Source organism: Schistocerca serialis, chromosome 7, assembly GCF_023864345.2.
Source record: "Schistocerca serialis cubense isolate TAMUIC-IGC-003099 chromosome 7, iqSchSeri2.2, whole genome shotgun sequence".
NCBI classification, from domain to species: domain Eukaryota; kingdom Metazoa; phylum Arthropoda; class Insecta; order Orthoptera; family Acrididae; genus Schistocerca; species Schistocerca serialis.
The window spans coordinates 416,481,224-416,502,258 of record NC_064644.1 but is presented as its reverse complement, the minus strand read 5'-3'; the positions used below and the strand labels follow the sequence as shown (position 1 = coordinate 416,502,258).

At 40.3% G+C, this 21,035-nt stretch overlaps 1 protein-coding gene across 1 annotated transcript in view; it reads right to left on the bottom strand.

The window, feature by feature from the left end:
- Positions 1 to 21,035, bottom strand: part of LOC126412146 (2-aminoethylphosphonate--pyruvate transaminase-like) — a 113,179-nt gene that overhangs the window by 39,085 nt on the left and 53,059 nt on the right. Inside the window, exons 3-4 of the mRNA XM_050081603.1 lie at positions 19,942 to 20,042; positions 6,188 to 6,304 (exon numbers count right to left, since the gene is read on the bottom strand). Coding sequence (XP_049937560.1) covers positions 6,188 to 6,304; positions 19,942 to 20,042 — 218 coding nt within the window. The remainder of the gene's footprint in view (positions 1 to 6,187; positions 6,305 to 19,941; positions 20,043 to 21,035) is intronic.

Below are 21,035 nucleotides of genomic sequence, written 5' to 3'. Positions count from 1 at the left end.
TGATCCTGACAAACCCATGCTATCAGTAACAGAGACAAAATACTTGTTTAAATGGTTTGCAACACAACATGTGTTTGTTATGAGGGTTTCATTTATTTTTAGAACTATTTGTTCCTCCTCATGTCTGGTCCTACCTGTCTCTGACTTAATATTGTTTTTATTTTATTGCTGGATGTATTTATCTTCTTCTCATAATGCAGGTGTTTAGATTTCTGGATAATGTTCTTCAATATTTTGCAGTAATTATTGTAATGAGCTATGATGCTAGTATCAAAGGTGTCCCTACATATCAGATAGTGTTTCCTTTTTGCCTCACATGATATCTTTATCTTGTGTGATCCATGGTTTCTTATTAGACTTCTGCTTAATTTGAGTTACCTTCAGGGGAAAACAATTTTCAAATCAGGTGATAACTTTATTAATGAATGTTTTGTATTTTCCATTTGTGTCTTGGATGCTGTAAACATCCGTCCAAATAATTTCTTTGAGCTCTTTCCTAAATTTCTCAGTTTTTGACTGTTTTATTGGCCTTCTGTACTCAGTTCTGATAGATGTTTTACCCTGACAATTTTCAAGATTTATTGTTAGGTGTTGCATGTCATGGTCAGATAGTGCAGATAGCTTTGGTTCAATCTGAGGTGCCTGGACACTTCCCTTGTTGAGAGACCTTCCTGGCACAAAGTAACAATGTGGACATGATCAAACCACAGTATTGACCATATAGGCATGGTTGAACTACAGACAACACGATCCGTGTACCTCCTTCTTGGTGGAATGACTGGAACTGATCGGCTGTTGGATCGCCTCCGTCTAATAGGTGATGCTCATGCACAGTTGTTTACATGTTTGGGTGGGTTTGGTTCAAATGGCTCTGACAACTATGGGACTTAAAATCTGAGGTCATCAGTCCCCTAGAACTTAGAACTACTTAAACCTAACTAACCTAAGGACATCACACACATCCATGCCTGAGGCAGGATTGGAACCTGCGACCGTAGCTGTTGTGCGGTTCCAGGCTGAAGCACCTAGGGTCACTCGGCCACAGCGGCTGGCTGGGTGGGTTTAGTGACACCTCTGAACAGTCAAAGGGGTTGTGTCTGTGATACAATATCCACAGTCAGTATCTATCTTCAAGAGTTCTGGGAACCGGGGTGCATGTAGAAGTAACTTCAGGTGTGGCCCAGGGTTGTGTGTTGTGACCCCTGCTGTTCATGTTGTATCTTAATGACCTTACAGACAATATTAATAGTAAACTCAGGCTTTTTCAGATGATGTAATTATCTATAATGAAGTACTGTCTGAAAGAAGCTGTGTAAATATTCAGTCAGATATTGACAAAGATTTCAAAGTGATGCAAAGATTGGCAGCTTTTTTCAAATGATCAAAAATGTAAAACTGTGCACCTGAGAAAACAAAAAGCATGGTATCATATGACTATAATAGCAATGAGTCACTTTTGGAACCGGCCATCTCGTACAAATACCTGGGTGTAACACTTTGTAGGAATATGAAATGGAATGACCACATAGGCTCAACTGTAGAATACTGAGGAAGTACAACTGGTCTACAAAGGAGATTGTTTACAAATCAATCATGTGTCCAGTTCTAGAATACTGCTCAGGTGTGTGGGACACACACCAAATAGCACTAACAGGAAATATTGAACATCCACTGAGAAGGACATCATGGATGGTCACAGATTTGTTTGATCTATGGTAGAGTATCACAGAGATGCTACAGAAACTGAACTGGCAGACTCTGGAAGATAAATGTAAACTATCCTGAGACAGTCTTCTAACAAATTTTTAAGAATTGGCTTTAAATGATGACTCTAGGAATATACTTAAACCGCTCACATAGGAATCATGAGCATAAGATTAGAATAATTACAGCACTCGCAGAGTCATCCAAACAATCATTTTTTGCATGATCCATATGTGAATGGAACAGGAAGAAACACTAATAATTGGTACAATGGGATGTACACTCTGCCATGCTCTTCACAGCAGTTTGCAGGGCATAGATGTAGATGTAGATGTTGGCAGTGAGTTGTCTAATGTTATATGTGAACCCTCTTTGCTGTATACGCAACATCTAGTGCTACATCACAGGGCTACATGTTAGTGATTATACAGTATATTGGACATTCTTTCACAGCTTTGCCACAACAGCAGACCTGGGAACACACAAGCTAGTAGTACTGACAGTGTAACAGTCATCACCAGCAGGAAATATTTTCAGTGTCATCAAAGGCTTGGGAATAAGGTTAATAGCATGCTTTCCAGTGCAGGCTGAGTTTTTGATTCCATTTCATGAACAATTTTTTGAGGACTGACCCAGTTGCCTTATGCAGATGATGCAAGATGAGTTGTTATGCACACTTGCTGCCTCAGCTCCAGCTCCCAGCACCTGACGACGGGGACAGCTGAGTCAATCTTTGAAATATTGCACATAAAATGGAATCCACAACTTAGCTATCACACATAGTTTAAACTACTTAGTTTGAACTACTACACAGTGTTTGGAAGGAAGGTTTTCCAGACATAACTGTAGATTCATTATTTATGGGGTTGTTAATGTTGATTTTCCATAATGCAGAATTCATGAAGAAGATCTGCTATCATGATATCCAACAGTGCAGTTCCTGATGAGGGTTGAAGGACATGTGTAACAGGCAGTAGTCGTTATATTTAACTACTTTTAGTGGTTTACTTGAAAAATAGAAAATAAATGATTTAACTTGTTATAATGCTAAAATGGAAGAACGGTAATGACAGAATGGTAAGTTATAACTCAGTTAGAATCTTTATAGAGAACTTGCAGGAGGAACAATATGCAGAAATCTCTGGATGGAGTAGCACATAAAATAAGGAAAAGCCAAGCGCTCAACTATAGCGGACTGCCTGAAAGCTAGTGTGAATGCTGTTTTTTGTTCTGTGTTCCTATTCTCCACACATCCTTATTTTATGATAGTTAGATAGAGACATATAAAGTGACAAAAAATTAATTCTTTCTTAAACATACCCTGATACAACTTTGAATCCTGCACTTAATTCGCACAGTTAAAATCTTCCTCTCCCCTTAAATAGATGAGGATAAAATTAAGTAGAAGCAGGGCTTAAAGGTAGGTAACACTAATAAGAGTTAAATTATATTGTATCCAGGAAGATGTATTCAGAATAAAAGGTAAAAGCTGTCATCAACTCAAGGACTGGTTTGAACACCCAATTCAAAGCAAGCTTGTCAAAAATGTATGAGAGATTTATTTTCAATTCATCTTTATTGCTGTTAGTTTGACTACAAGACCTTTCTCATAACTTCAGGATATGATCTTTATCTAATTTTTTGTCCGCCCCGGTAGCTGAGTGGTCAGCGTGACAGACTGTCAATCCTCAGGGCCCGGGTTCGATTCCTGGCTGGGTCGGAGATTTTCTCCGCTCAGGGACTGGGTGTTGTGTTGTCCTAATCATCATCATTTCATCCCCATCGACGCGCAGGTCACCGAAGTGGCGTCAAATCGAAAGACCTGCACCAGGCGTACGGTCTACCCGACAGGAGGCCCTAGCCACACGACATTTCATTTATCTAATTTTTTAATCACCATATCTAACTTCTCATTTCCTTACTTTAATTTTCCTCACATCTGGTTAACCATAATTCCATTGTCTATCTGTAGCTCAAGGAGGGTGAAACCTGTGGTCTTCTTTTCAGGGTGCACTACCCATTGCTTATAGGATTGAAGAAAGGTAATTTTAGAATGGTTGTTCATCCTCATTCTCTATTATTCTAGAGTTCTTTGTTTAAAGAAAGAAAAATGGTAATACAGTAGAGTCCTGTTAATCCGAACTAATTGGGACCAGATCTTGTTCAGATTACCAATTTGTTCGGATTAGCTGGAATTATGGTGACGAGTTGCGAGAATGAAGTATACCAAGCAGATAAGTAGGTACACCATGGTAGCAAATGGGAACAAGTGTGGGAACAATGGCTCACTCTCACTCCCTGCCCTTGTTGAGACCTTTGTAGTGTCTGAGGTCAGTGCACTGTCAGTTGGCTTGCAAAGCACTTGGTTATGTTAGTTATCAATCCCTGGCATGCATAACAGTTGAATTGTGTTTGTTCAGGTGTAGTGGTGTACATATTTTTGTCATGAGTAAAAAGAAACATACAACATGAACTCTCAAAGAAAAACTGAATGCTTTGGAGCAGATAGACGATGGTGAGAATGTATCTAAACTGGCAATGGAACTGGGTGTTGGTAAAGCAACCATTTGGGATTGGAAGAAGAACAGAGTGAAGCTTGAACAGTACTGTGCAACATCTTCAGGAAAAACACTCAAAATATGGCAGACTTTGAAACAGTCCCAGTACAATAAAGTGGGTGAAGCTCTTTTCCTTTGGTTTATGCAGGAAAGAGAAAGGGAAACTTGTTTGAGTGGAGCACTGGTCAGGAGAAGGCTGTTTACCTGAACAAGTTAATGAATGGTGATGAGTCTTTTAGTTTGAGTATGGGTTGGTTGGACAGATTCAAAAAACCTCATGGAATCCGTCAGCTAACAATTACTGGAGAGAAGCTTTCTTCTGACAATGATGCAGCAAAGGAATACTGGGGTGAGTTTGAAAAAATGATAAGAGAGGGACAGTATTCTCCCCAACAAATTTATAACACTGATGAGACTGGCCTTAATTTTAGGGAATTGCTGACAAAAAGCCTGGCATCAAAAGCAGAAGAACATGCTTCTGGTTTTAAAATGTGCAAAGATCATGTGACTTTATTAGCATACAGCAATGCTGCTGGTAATCACGAGCTGCCTTTAATGCTGATCAGAAAATCTGCTAGGTCCAGAGCTTTTAAAAACTGCAACATGAAGTCCTTGGCCACATATTATCGCAACCAGAAAAAAAGCATGGGTGAATGGTAAGCTGTTCAAAGAATGGTTTCACGGCCAGTTTGTTCCCTCTGTTCAATGGTTTTCTAAGGAAAATCATTTGTCTCCCTGTGCAGTCCTTTTGGCTGATATCACACCATCTCACCCCAACACTGAGGAATTATGTGATGGAGAAATTGTGGCAAAGTTTATGCCGCCAAATGTTACACAACTTCTACAGCCGATGGATCGGGGTGTACTGCAAACATTAGAACTGATTTACAGAAAACAATTTTTAAGAATACTGATTCAAGATGATAGCATTCCTTTAGTGGACAAAATAAAAAAGATGAGTGTGAAGGATGTTGTTTATTGGGCCACTGAGGCATGTCAGAATATTTCAGAAAATACTCTCAGAAAATTGTGGAGAAAGCTGTGGACATCTCTTGAATTTCAGGACAACCTAGCTGAAAATGAAGAGGAAAATCTACTACAAACGCTACAGACAATCCCTGGATGCGTAGAAGATAGTGAAGGAGATGTAGATGAGTTGATGACAGCAGATGAGGCATGTGTGGAGAACCTTACTGATGCTGCTTTAGTTGCTGCTGTGACTCAAGACCAGGAAGAAGTGGACTACTGTGACGGAAGTGTCAATGAGCCTGAAAGTGACAAAGGAGAGCTGGTGCCACACAGTGACGCAGCACAGGTCCCTGACCTCATGCTACGTTATTTGGAGCAACAACCCACTGCTACACCTGCCAATTTGATGTTTATGAGATGATGGCGCAACTATGTGTCACATAACAGACTATCTTCATTACACCAAAATACAATGACTGAGTTTTTGTCATCTAAAAAGTAAGGATAAAATATCTGCTGTATTTTAGTAAGTTTGACAGATTTTCTTTCATTGTTATGCATTTTTTAAACCTAATGTTTTCTTGTCAATTTTTCGAATACATCTTTACTGTCCTGTGTAAATTAAAATAGTGTGTATGTACAGCAGTTTACTGCACAGTTTTTCACACTTAGAATAACGTTTTTCATGTTTGGATTAACCAAACGTTCAGATGCCAGGGTTCAGATTAATGGGCCTCTGCTGTAATTGGACTTTTAATATTTTGGGCATTATGGGATTTATATTCCTCATTATTCAGTAAACATTCCTCCAAGTCAGTAGCAGAAAGTTACATTTCTCACACTGAATTTTCAAAGTCATATATTTATAAGTTGTGGGGAACTGTTATTATAAATATATTATGAACTTTATGGAGCTGAATTATAATCTCTTATTTTTATATAATCTATGGACTTACTTTCTTTACATCAAAAGCACCGTCTTCTGGAAAGTCAAGGAGATCTGCAGGAATCTCTGCAGTATCACAGATAGTCTTCATTCGCTTTCCATATGCTCCATTTGACACAATTAGTAACTGTAAAACACAAAAAACACATGCCTTCTGATAATAGTTAAAACTTTTAATAATAATAATAACAATAATAATAATAATAATGTTTTTATTCATAATATCTTTACAGTCTTGGACTAGAGATCAGAAATGGAGTAAGTATAACTCTAACATTGTGGCTTGCATACATTAGAAAGCAAGGCACCCCTTCCTTCCTGCTACAATTCTGTGATTGCAATGAATCTGGGAACAGTGGTGCTGTGGTCACTTCCTACTCATTGGTCTGTTCTCTCTTACTGAAGCATGTGGGAGAGTGTAAGGCTAGTTGTGGCTTAGTACAGAAGTTGAATGTGTGGTCTTGCTGTAGTAAAGGAGCAATGACAGTGTGAAAATGGCTAAGTGTCTGGATCAGATGGTCTCTAATGAATCTGTGTTTTGTGAGACTGTGGTGGGTGTAAGACAAAAATTAAGCAATGCAGTGTATACAAATGAAAATGTGCTCCTTAAGAGGAAGAGTGGTGTCTGGATAAAAGTTCAATACTATAGTCCATGCTTCAGAGAAAAACTAAGAAGTTTGTCCAATGCAAAGAAAATGATTCTATTCTTGTTTATTCCACCTCCAAGATGAGGAAACATATGTGCTCTGTCAAACAAAAACAGAGTACCGAGCAATGTCACTGCTGTGTCCCTGCAATCAAAAAGTGCACTATTTGTGTTTTTTTTGGGGCATGACAAATTGTGAATATGGGTTCTGGTCTCTGTAGTTGTACATAATAATCATCATGTCCAATGGTTGCATACATAGCAGCAGTGCCACGAGTTATATTTGTGGAGTTATATTTGTGAAGTCATATACTCACTTTCATTTCTACTGTAGTACAGACCACTTTTGCTCTACAACAGATTCAAGTGACAAGTTTTCATTTAAATGGGCAGTGGCATAGACTGGTGAACCGAGTCTCTGAGCATATGGAAACAACGAGTTTGAAGTTTATGTCATACAATCCAGTGGTGAGTTTAAAGTGAATATACAGAGTGAATTTCTGATTTCTGTTTTGGACATAGTTCATTTCATTTACAACATTGATACCATCCATGCATAGAATGAATATTCACAAAGTAGCACCTTAGATACTACTGTATAAACATTTATCACCTTGAATATACTGCAATATACAGAAGCAGTCCTATCAATAATGAAGTTCCAAATCCTTGAGTAAGTATAAACATCTTGTAATTAACAATCTTTTCAATGTGCCCTTATAAATGTTTCCATGCAGTAGTTTTATATTATTTGCCAACCCCTAAGGAACTGTCTTCCAGCTGCAAGTGGGCTGTGATCTGTAACTCTTTTATTACTCAATATAACAGGTTAGATAAGTTACTCACCATCTGGCAGGGAAACACATGAGCTTTTGGAGCCATTGCCTCCTTCTTCTGGCAGAAGGGTTGAAGTGGAAGAAGTGAAAGAAAGAGTGAAGAAGGAAAGGGGCTGGAGAGATTTACAAAATGGGAAAAGTTATGGAAAAGTCATCCAGAGTACCATGTCTATCAGCAGTGTCAGAAGGTGGGATGGGGAGATGGAATGGGGAGGTGGGAGAAAGAAGGAACAAAGAGGAGAGGAGTGGGGAAAGATGACCAGGTGCATTGGCAGAGGGTGGCAAACAAAGAGGGAGGGAGACAGGAATGGGGAGGAGATTGTAAGGCAGAGGAGGTAGAAACTGTTGGGTAGAGGGTGTGGTGGCTGTGTGTTACTGTAGGTCAAGACTGGAATGATTACAGGAGTGGAGAATTTGTTGTAAGGAAAACTCCCATCTTTGCAATTCAGAAAATCTGGTGGTGGAGGGGAGGATCCAGATCGCTCAGGTAGTGAAGCAGCCATTAAAATCAAGCACGTTATGTTCAACTGCAACAGGGTGGTCTACTTTGTTCTTGGCCACAGTTTGGCAGTGGCTGTTCATCCTGGTGGAATGCTAGTTGGTAGTCGTACAAATATAAAAAGCTGTGCAGTGCTTGCAGCAGAGCTGGAAAATGACATGGCTGCTTTCACAGATGGCCCAGCCACTGATCCTCGCTCCTCCCACCTAACCACCTGTTGGTCACATTCCAGGTATTCCTTACCTCCAACTTAGCCCCATCATCCTTCCTCAGGGGCCTTTCTCAGAACACCAGTTTTACATAAGAAGAAAGAATAGCCATACATAACTTCAGAACAAGTCCTAACATAATCATTCTACCTGCAGGCAAATGTTCCAACCCTGTTGTTACGAATCACAGTAACTACCTAACAGAAGGCCTCAGCCAATTTTCTGACTCCTCCACTTATAGCTCTGCCAGAATGATCCCGTCCCAGAGATTCAACACAACCTGCTTAAAGCCTCAGGCCTTTCCCAGAACCTCTTACCTGAATCCATTTCTGTCCTCACCCCTATGACACCCTGCATGTAACTAGCCTCCCATGTCAAAGATACCAACCACTTCCATTGCTACCTTCCACCATCCCAACCCCTTTGCCTCCTGGATCCCTACTCGTCACTGTTGAAGCCACGTTTCTACACACCAAGAACCCTCATGCCCATTGTCTTACTGCTATCAAACACTACCCATCCCAAGCATCCTTCAGATTCCAAAATACACTACACCATTCCTCACACATCTTACTAAATTTATCCTAACCCACAATCAACTCTCCTCTGAAGGGAAGGCTTGTAAACAAATCCACGACACAGCCATGGGCACCTGCATGGCACCCTCTTAGCCAACCTGTTTATAGACCATCTAGAGGAGACTTTCCTAGCCTCCAAAATCACTAAACCTCTAGTGTGGTTTAGGTTCACTGCTGCTATTTTCATGATCTGGAACTGAGGTCAAGACACCCGATCTTCATTCTTTCACAACCTCAAAATCATTTCTCCCATCTGCTTCAACTGATCCTCTTCAATGCAGCATGCCACTTTCATAGACACTGACCTTCTCCTCTCTGATGGCTCCATCTTCAACACTGTCCACATGAAACCCTCCAACCACCAACAGTATTTGCATTTCGACAACTGTCACACCTTTCACACCAAAAAATCCCTCCCATACAGCCTGACCAGCTGGGGAGGGCATATCTGCCCAATACACCGAGGGAATCACCAAGGCCTTGACAGAAAGGCACTAACCACACACCTAGTCTGCATACGGGTCTACTGTGCCATTTCCCCTCGAACCCCCCAATCCTTCCACCATCACCAAGAACCAGCCTCAAAGGAGTGCCCCCCTCATCACCCAGTACCACTCTGAACTTTAAACAACTGAACCACATCCTTCACCAGGGCTTTGATTACCTATCATCATGCCCAGAAATGAAGAACATCCTACCTGAGATTTTTCCCACCCCTCCTAAAGTGGTGTTCCATCACCCACCCAACCTCCACAACATCCTAGCCTATCCATATGCAACTTCCAATCCCAACCCCTTGCCACAAGGAACATATCTCTGTGGAAGACGCAGGTGCAAGACCTGCCCAATGCACCCCCATAGAACTTAATATTCCAGTCAAATTACAGGTTTATCTTATCCCATCAGTGGCATCGGCCACGGTGTCATAAGATGTGGCCAGGACTCGATTTTGGCCACCTGCCATATCCCCGCACCCATACGAGGTCGTCGGTGATGAACCGGCCAAGCGAAGGCACCCGTGGCCATGAGGTGGAAGGCTGACCCCGTATTGAGAGGCATCCATGGCAAGAACAAGATGTTGGCCAGGTCAATAAGTAGCCAGGCACGGGGCCTGTTTCAGCATAGTCTTCAATTACTGGAAAGCCACATCGCATGACGTGGACCAGTGAAAAGGCACGTTTTTATGCAACAGGCGATGCAACGGCTGAGCCACCGAAGCAGCAGATGGTAAAAACTTGTGATAGTATGCTATTTTCCCCAAGAAGGCCTGCAGTTCCTTAACAGATGTAGGGCAAGGAAGGGCATCGATCACAGCGACAATTTGCTGAAGCGGATGAATACCATCCCGAGAGAGTTGAAATCCCGTATATGTGACAGATGCCTGAAAAAATTTTGATTTCTGAAGATTACACTTAAACTGGCAGTCTGTAAGACATGAAAAAGTGTGTGGAGATTTTGAAGATGTTTGCCAGTGGTGGAGCCAGTGACAACAATGTCGTCCTGGTAGTTTATACACCCAGGGACAGTGAGCAATAATTGCTCCAAGAATCACTGAAAGAGAGCAGGGGTGCTGGCAACCCCGAATGGCAATTGTTGGTATTGATAGAGGCCAAAAGGCATGTTAAGGACCAGAAACTGCCAGGAAGCAGCATCAAGAGGAAGTTGATGATAAGCTTGTGACAGGTCAAGTTTAGAGAAATACTGGCCTCCAGCAAGTTTAGTGAACAATTCATCAGATCAAGGCATAGGGAAAGTGTCGATAAGGCATTGAGCATATACAGTGGCTTTGAAATCACCGCAGAGATGAATATCACCATTTGGCTTAGCAACAACAATGACAGGAGAGGACCACTCACTGGAAGTGACAGGAAGCAAAACCCCTGAAGCAGTGAGACGATCCAGCTCCCGTTTGGCCTGATCATGAAGGGCCACAGGAACAGGCCGAGCCCGAAAAAACATAGGCCGAGCACTGGCTTTGAGCGTGATATGAGCTTCAAAGTCGTTTGCACAGCCTAACCCAGGAGAAAAAAGGGGGTGAAAATGTCGTCGACAAGGAATCCAATTGAGCACAAGGAATAGCATCAGAGATGATCTTGACAGAGTCATCTATGGAGAATCCAAAAACGCAAAAGGCATCAAATCCAAAAAGATTCTCCGCGTTACTATGGTCGACCACAAATATGAGAACAGTGTGAACGACAGATTTTAAGATACCTCAGCATCAAATTGTCCCAAGAGAGAAATCTTCTGTTTATTGTAAGTCCGTAATTGCATAGTGACAGGTGACAGGAATGGAGAACCCAACTGAAGATATATCTGAGAACTGATGATAGTGGCAGCAGAACCAGTATCCACCTGCATGTGAACTTCTCGACCAAGTATTTCGACAGTGAGGAATAACTTCCCTGAAAGGGAAGAAGTACAATTGACAGACGACACAGAATCAGAATCAGTGTCATGTTCATGAACATCATGTACGTGGTCGGATTTGCAAACGGATGACACACGACCCTTTTTTTTTGCATTTGTGTCACACGGCCCAACGTTGTGGACAATCTTCTTGTGAATGTTTTGTAAAACACCGCGGACATGAAGGAAGTTGCTGTGGGTTTTGCTGCAGCTTCTTAGAGGTTTGTTTACGGTTAGGCTGAGGCTGCACTTGATAGCGTACTGCAGCCATGTCGGCCAGCAGGGACACGCCAAACGCTTCGTCAACATCACACAGAGGTTGTATTTCCCCGACGTCACCCCATGCCTCTATTTGCTCTCCAGCAGCACGAGAAATTTCAAAAGACTGAGCGATGGATAGGACTTCATCTAGAGTCAGATTTGCCAACTGAAGGGCACGTTGCCTAACTTCTTTGTCGGGCGCCGACTGGATAATTGCATCTTGTACCATGGAATCGGCGTAGGATTCTTTGTGAACTTCAGTAACAAATTGATAACAAATTGACACTTTCTACAGAGGCCATGAAGTTCAGCAGCCCAAGCACGATGGTATTGATTCAGTTGTTTTTGATAACGAACAAAGGCAACATGAGAGGCTACCACATGCGTTTACTTTTGAAAATAGATGGGCAGAAGTGAGCACATTTCAGCAAAGGACAAAGACACAGTATCTTTCAAAGAAGCCAATTGCGACAACAACTGATACATTTGAGGTTAAATCCATGAAAGGAACAGAGACTTACATGTTTGTTTGTCCGCGACATGAAATGCCAAGAAGTGCTGTTGAAGACGTTTTTCGTAATCTCAGTCTTCCACCGTCTCGTCGTAAGGTGGAAAAGTAGGTAGAGGCAATGACGAGAGACGCCCCGCATTTGATGCCGCGACGAAATCTCGAATCAAATTTGTGAGAAGCTTTTGTTGTTGTATGAGACCTTGCAATAGTTGCTCTAAAGTAGCCATGAAAACATGTGGGTCAACGATGGAAAAGAAAAATCACTACCTCGTCGCCAATTGTAATAACTTCAAGTTGAACAAATACATTTCAAGGAAGAAGCAACACATGGATGTCACAGATCAAGTAAACAGAGTAAGAAGTGTGTACACTTTAACAGTTAAATCATAACTGAGTCCAAGTCTAGTGGCCACTGGTTGGCTGGCCACATAGGTGGCGTGGCTGCTGCATGGCTGGCACACAGCGCCACATGTAGAGGATGCGCGTAACTGCGCAGCGGCACTTTGAATGATTGGCGAGTCACAACAAATGGAACTGGAAGAAACCCTACTAACTGGTACAATGAGACCTACCCTCTGCCATGCACCTCATGGTGGTTTGTAGAGAATAGATACAGATGTAGATGTACATGTACATGTAGAAGAATGTTTTATAAATTTGCGTTGACCGCATATCTTTAGACTGTGCTCCTTAAGGTAATTTATAATGTTCGAACACAATATATGTTCCAAAATTCTGCTGCATATCAATGTTTATGAAAGGGGGCTGTAATTTGGAGGATTACTTCTATTTCCTTTCTTGAGTATTGGTGTGACCTGTGCAACTTTCCACTCTTTGGGTATAGATCCTTCATCGAGCGAGCAGTTCTATACGATTAAGTATGGAGCTATTGCATCAGCATACTCTGAAAGGAACCTAACTGGTATACAGTCTGGACTGGAAGACTTGTTTTTATTAAGTGATGTAAGTTGCTTCATACTTCGAGGATATTAACTTCTACATTACTCATGTTGGGAGTTGTTCTCGATTTGTATTCTAGAATATTTACTTCATCTTCTTCTGTGAAGTAATTTCAGAAGGCTGTGTTTAGTAACTCTGCTTTAGCAGCACAGTCATCAGTAGCATTTGCTTTGCTATTGCACAGAGAAGGCATTGATTGTGCCTTGCCACTAGCATACTTTACATATGACCAGAATCTTTTTGGATTTGCCGCCAGGTTTTGAGGCAAAGTTTCATTGTGGAAACTATTATAAAATCCTCATATTGAAGTCTGTTCTAAATTATGAAATTGCGTAAAAGATCACCAATCTTGGGGATTTAGCTTTCATTTAAATTTGGCATGCTTTTTTTGTTGTTTCTGCAACAGTGTTCTGGCCTATTGTGTGCACCAAGGTGGATGGATCAGTTCTATCATATGTTAATTTATTTTGTGTAAATCTCTTAATTGCTGTCAATACTATTTCTTTAAATTCAAGTCACATCTGGTCCACACCTACATTATTAATTTGGAAGGAGTGTAGATTGTCTCTCAGGAAGGCATCAAGCAAATTTGTATCTGTTTTTTTGATTAGGTCTATTTTTCATTTATTTTTGGAGAATTTGGTAGTTACAGTATTCAGTCTCACTACAATAACCCTGTGTTCGCTAATCCCTTTATCCATTCTCATGCTCGTTATTAGCTCTGGATTATTTGTTACTAAGAGGTCAAGTGCATTTTGACAACTGTTTACTATTTGAGTGGGCTCATGAACTAACTGCTCAAAATAATTTTCAGAGACCTACCCAGCCCACCCACCTAGCACTTCCTATTCCAGTCCTGTCACAGATTTATCCTAACCTACACCTGTGAAAGCAACCACATCATTTACCACCTCTGCTGCAAGCATTGCACAACTTTTTATATTGGCATGACTATGAACCAGCTGTCCCCGAGCAACTATGGGCAAGAGCAAATTAGACCGCACTGTTGCACAACAGGTAGCTGAACACAACATGCTTGATTTCAGTGGCTGCTTTGGTACCCAAGCCATCTGGATACTCCCGTCCACCACCAGCTTTTCTGAACTGCACAGATTGGTGTTATCCTTACAACACATTCTCACTCCTGTAATTACTCTGGCCTCAACCTATGGTAAAATACTATTCCCACACCTTCCACCTGATAGTTTCACTCTCACAATCATATCATCTCCTCCCCATTCTTGTATCCAACCTTCTTTGTTTGCTGGCCTCTGCCAATGCACTTGCCCATATTTCCCCACTCCAGTCCTGTTTTGATCTTTTATTCCCACCTCCATGGTCCACAACCTCCTGATGCTGCTCCTGTTGGCACTCTAGTCCCTGCACACTCTGCCAGACAGCATTCCTCTTTCTCCCCACCTGTACACTACTATCCCTCCCTCTTCCCTGCCTCCTGCAGATTGCTGCTTTCATCCCGTGTGGCAGTTGCACTCTGGCCTGTGCTGCCAGAGATGGCGATCATGATTGAGTCAGGTGGCAGGTGCACTTGCTTGTGTGTATGAATGGTGTGTGCTTCTACGTCTACATCTACATCTACATCTGCCTCTATGCTCTGCAAACCACTGTGAGGTGCATGGCAGGGGTACATCCCACTGTACCAGTTATTAAGGTTTCTTCCTGTTCCATTCACCTATGAAGCACAGGAAGAATGATTGCTTGAATGCCTTTGTGCATGCAGTAATTAATCTAATCTTATCCTCATGATCCCCATATGAGTGATACATACGGGCTTGTAGCATTTAAAGCCAGTCCTTGAAACTTTTTCAAAAGATTTTCTCAGGATAATTTATGTCTGTCTTCAAGAGTCTGCTGTTTTAACTCCATTAGTATCTCTGCAACACTCTCCCAGGGATTAAACAAACCTGTGATCATTCTTGTTGCCCTTCTCTGTATATGTTCAATATCCCCTGTTAGTTCTGTCTGGTGTCCCACATACTCGATAAATATTGTGGGATGGGTCACACTAGTGATTTATAAGCAATCTCTTTAGCAGACAATTGCGCTTCCCCAGTATTCTACCAATAAACCAAATTTTACTACCTGCTTTACTCACAACTGAACCTATGTGATCATTCCACTTCATATCCCTACAAAGTCTTATAACCCAGGTTTTTTTTAATGATTTCGCTAATTCCAACAGTGACTCATTGATATTATAGTCATAGGATACTACGTTTTTCTGTTTGTGCACAAATTTATATTTCTAAACATTTAGAACAGGTTGCCTCTCTGCACCATGTTGTAATCTTATCAAGATCTGACTGAATATTTATGCAGCTTCTCTCAGATAGTACTTCATTATAGATAATTCTGTTATCTGCAAAATTTACTCATCACCTACTGAAATTAAATGTTTTGTAGCACCACTTTGCAAGTACCCTCATTAGTGTTGCCTGTATGAATTAATGGCTGTCATCTGACATGACATCAAAACGTTTACTGATGATCCTGAATGAAGGTCAACAAGTTGTTGTAATACTCAGTTTGATACATAAAATTATTGCCAATTTAATGGAAACAAATTGCTTTAATTTTGTGCACGAGTGTGTGTGTGTGTGTGTGTGTGTGTGTGTGTGGGTGGGTGGGTGTGGGGGTGTGTGTGGGGGGGGGGGGGACGGGGGGGGGGGGGGGGAGGAGTGCAGCATGCACACATGTTGGACTATTAATTGGGAAATCCACAGGGTAGTGAGGAAGAAGGAGGGTGATGTTCAATGTCTTATTGAGAGGGTGGACATTTCTAGCAGAGAACTACCACACTGAGACATTACTGGGGCTGTGAATCAACTGTAGTGTCAGTGTTGAAGTAACTGTTTTGCTACCAACTTAAAATGATTTATGGAAACCAAAAAAAAAAACAAATCGAAACTGCTAGATGTTGCCATTACATTCAGATATAGTGGAATTTATTACAGCATTGCTTTTTTTGTTGATACGTACTGCTTAGTAATGTGATCTTATGTATATCACCCACTTTTCCCCCTCTTCTCCAACTCCTCACTGTCTCCATCTTTCCTCTTTTATATAACTTTTTTTATTCTCCTTTTATTTCATTTGTTGTTAGATGACTACTCCATTTTTCTTCTTTCTGTCCCATATTCATTGGTTTAACTGTGATATATGTCAGTGTGATATATGTCAGTGTGATATGTGTGATACATGCCACTAACTATGCATCATTTATGAAACAAACAGTGGGAAAAAATTCTAATGACATGTAGTAAACATGACAAATACAAAGCTTACTTGCTGTAAGAGCAAACTGTAACAAAATCATTTAGCAAGGACACTTTCCTCAAGCACAGTTAGATATTTAGGACAAAAAGAATCATAAGACAGATTTGATAGTAAAGTAGATAATAATTTCTTGAGCAGACCTCTACAGGATGTCCTTGAATTCATACCACTAGTCATTCATATTCCACACTTTTGGATGAATGGACAAAAAATGATCCCATATGACATTATGGAATTAAAGTAATTGAAGTATTCTATATCACCTTTGTCCCACATAATCCACACAACAAATAAAGAATTCTCTGGTGTACTGTTCCCAACTGCACTTATTATCAAGGTGTAATTCACAGAATTTAATATTGACAACCCCTTCTATTTCCTCATTATCATATTTTACACACATTCTGGAAGGAACCCCTCACAATGTGTGAACTGCATATAACTTGTCTTTTCAAAGTTTAGTGATAAAGAATTGGCTACAAACCATTTATTACACTCATGAAAATTTTGTTAATCACCAATTCTGAATCTGTTCTTGATTCAGAAATTAACATTGTTGCAGAAACACCACAACTGGGCACTCAAAGCATGCAATAATGTTGCCTGGACTGATGGGCCCCACTATTCATTCTTACTCATCTGTGGGAAGGTATGTTTATGTAGAAAAGCATGTAAGGCAATGCCTTCAGCTTACCAAGAGAGTACCATACCATATAGGTGGGTGGCAGAGAGATATTCATTAACATGGAGACGCTGTTACATCTGCCATCATCTCTCACAATGAGTGGTGTAATAAGCCAGTGTCTGATCACATGCAGTTATTTTCTTGACCATAGGATCCCACAGGAAAGTTGCACATTTAGCAAGGCAATGCACCACCCTGTCATTCCTCAACTGTGCCAGAACTGTTTGAAGAATACATGAGGAAGTTGTACATCTCCTGAAAGGTAACTGCTTTCAATCCTATTGAGCACATCTGAGTCAGCACTGAGCAAAGTAGGTATGCCTTGGATGTGTTCACAGACATAACTTGATTAAGCTTCATGGTTCAGTACCTCAAATACCTGATTTTAAGAAACTAGTTTAGCTTTAGGTTCTTTCTACACTAATTTGGTGCATATCCAATAGCACTATTCAAAACGACCTCTGTCGGTCATTAGATATTAAGGGTGATGACGGTGATGTTGTATGTCCTTTCACGCAATTACATTAAGCCTGCCATACTAATTTGACCCTTTTCTTGTCAATAGGTAAAAATCGTAGAGGGAGACCAAGAGATCAATACACTAAGCAGATTCAGAAGGATGTAGGTTGCAGTAGGTACTGGGAGATGAAGAAGCTTGCACAGGATAGAGTAGCATGGAGAGCTGCATCAAACCAGTCTCAGGACTGATGACCACAACAACAACAACAACAACAACAGCACTTAGAATTTAATATAGTAACTTTACACGCTTATCCAAGCATAGTCATCAAATACTATCACTGACCCCAAGTATCTGAAAAATGGGTTATTCATCTCCCATATTTTTAGCCTGCTTCTAGCTGATGGTATTTTGTCTGTCCTGCGTGCATGCGTTTTGACCATCCATGGAATTTGCTATCCCACATATATAGTTTCAGCCTATCCATGTTCTATAGTTCTATAAAATTGTCCTTGAGCTAGGACATTATACACACACACGCATTAACTTCCTGCACCTTTGACCCGGTAATCGGATCACTTTTGTAACACATTTTATATCAATCACATGAAAGAAGACGATTTCTCAATTTGCACATGCGCGTTCTGTTCTGACAGTCTCACAGCCTAGCGGCCGGTGCCACCTCAGTTTACCTGAGAGCCTGCGGCCCACTGAACGTTGGCTGGAGTGAGGAAGCACGCTTCTGACATTTGAGCTAAGTACAGCTATTGACATGGTACACACATACCGTTTATTTTACATTTTATGTGAGTCTTTTGCCCTTTTGGGACCATGCCTCTTTAGGCAGTTTGTAGATTTAGTGTGTTCTGAAGAAGGCATGGTTATCCATGCCGAAACCTAGGTGAACATCCAGTTTCTATTTGCAATCGTGGTGGATTCCATATAATCATTAAATTATTCACGATTGCTGACACGCTGCAATCTTTAAAGTTCTTAATATTTGTTGTCAGATGGTTAAGAAACCAATTGTATATTGCCTTTTCTAAAACTTTCAAGAATGTTATAAAAAGTTAATTTGGAAGGAAAATTGATGGTATTTCTTTACCTCCTTTCTTAAACAAAGGATTAATTTCAGGATATTTCAACTACTCAGAAAATGTTACACTGACAACACAATATGTTACTTACCTCAGAAGCACTTCTTTAATTTTGTTGACATTTTATCAAAACCACTTTTTTAAAGATTTTATGATTGTCATTACTCCTATGGGTGCCTCAAAAGAATAGTGAAGATTATATGGGCAGATCTGATAACTAATGAAGCAGCACTGATTTGAATTCAGGAGAAAAGAAATTATGGCACAACTTGACTAACAGAAGAACTGGTTGATAGAAAACATTCTTAGCAATCAGTGGATAGTAAATTTAGTAATTAAGGGAAGTCTGGGTGATAAAAATTGTAGTAAGCAGTTTCGAGTGGATGCTGCATTACTTATATAGAAATGAAGTGACTTTCATAGGGTAGACTAGCATAGACAGCTGCATCAAACCTAGCATCAGACTGTAAATGACAACAGCAGCAGCAGTATCACTTGCAACAACACTGACAACAACTTGATGTGCTGATACATCACTCACCATTCATTTGCAAATCAGTGTTTGTCTGCTCTCATTTAATTTATTGTAGTATAGATAGAATATTTGTTTACTACTGGAGCATTGAAACACACAATATGTAGCTTCTTCTGTATGCTGAATTATTCTTTGACTTTTTGTATCCTTAAGATCCTTTTTGGTTCTTACTTTTGCAAGTCAGATAATACAAGGATGTGACTGTGCAGAGATTCTCAAGGTCATAAATTATTTTAACCAGTTGAAAGTGAAATACTAGGCTTATCACAGTTTCTGTTTTACACTTAAGTGCTCAAAGAAATTTCTCATGTTCTCGTATTAGACTTGCTTGGAACATTAGAATCTAATGTGGAAATTTGTAAATATACTTAAGGTTTAGAGCTATCTTATCTTGTTCCACCCATATGATTATAATGAAATTTTGTGCTTGATAAAATTATCAAAAAATATACAGTTACAAGCAAAGCCAACTACCATATTGCACGTATACTGTATAATGTGATGTATAATTGGATAAATCAATTAATTATTTTTTCTACTTTTATGTGTCTCTGTCTATCAGTAGTTCTTAGAATTTTGTCTCCTCAAGGAAAGTATTGACCAGCCATTCCGTCTCATTGGAATTTTATAACTAACTTGTCTGTTTTTCTGAAAACTTCATATTCGCCGTTCACTGTTTTGCATTTCACTGCTCTTGCTGAAGTTGCTACAAATTTCTATAGTCAATAATCTGAGGTTTTTGATAGGCAAAAGTGTAATTAGCACAAAAGTTGACTGTGCTTACCCTTCCTCCTGGTCTCGGGACACACATCTGCAGTGCCGCCTCCACACTGTATGTTCCACTCCCCTGCAGGAGAATGGCTGTGTATTCATCTGGTGATGCTCCTTTTGAAAGCAGGGATTTCATAAGAATGTATGTTTCATTACAGCAAATGTACATAATGATTGAATATCTGAAACTAATGAAGGCATTTGGTGCTAAAGAAGTTATTTCATTGTTAAAGTATCCCTGAAATAAATTACATTAATTTTAAGATGTTATTGTTTACAAACGCATTGTTCTAGATGACTAATTTTGCTGTTTTTTACAGCTATAGTGGTTCTATCCTATTTCAGAACAAAAACAGTCTCAGTTGCAAAAACATGACTGTAATGTTTGTGTGTACAGCAATACAGACATTGTGCCACGTGCAGCTCGTATCATGGTCCTGTAAGCTCATCCCTATCTGGTACTACCACAGAGGAGCTGGCTGGTGTGCTCAAGGTCCACTTCATGGTTTCTGGAAGGCCTTTGACAGTGTAACACACAAGCAGCTTGTAGTGAAACTGCATACTTATGGAATACCATCTCAGTTATGTGGCTGGATTAATGATTTCCTGTCAGAGAGGTCACAGTTCATAGTAATTGCTGGAAAGTCATCCAGTAAAACAGAAGTGATTTCCAGCATTCCCAAAGGTAGTGTTATAAGACCTTTGCTGTTCCTTATCTATATAAACAATTCGGAGACTATCTGAGCAGCAATCTTAGGTTATTAGCAGATGATCCTGTTGCTTATTGACTAGTAAAGCCATCAGTTACTTCTACACAATCTGATGATGCCCCAAAAGGGTGAAACACATCACTGACATTAAATATTTTCTCAGCTGAGACTGTTTATGTTCTGGAATACTTTTAAACTGGTTGCTGTAACAGCCTGCCATGATGCAATGAGAAAATAATTCTAGCCTATTTGTATCTAAAAAAGCCTACATCCATCTCTAGAGATCTTTATCTAGTCAATGGCAGGTTGCAACTGCTTTGGTTATTCTCGTAATTCATGGAGAACCAAGCATACCAATACAAAGGCTATTGTTACAGTAGGGTTGCCGCTACCAAAC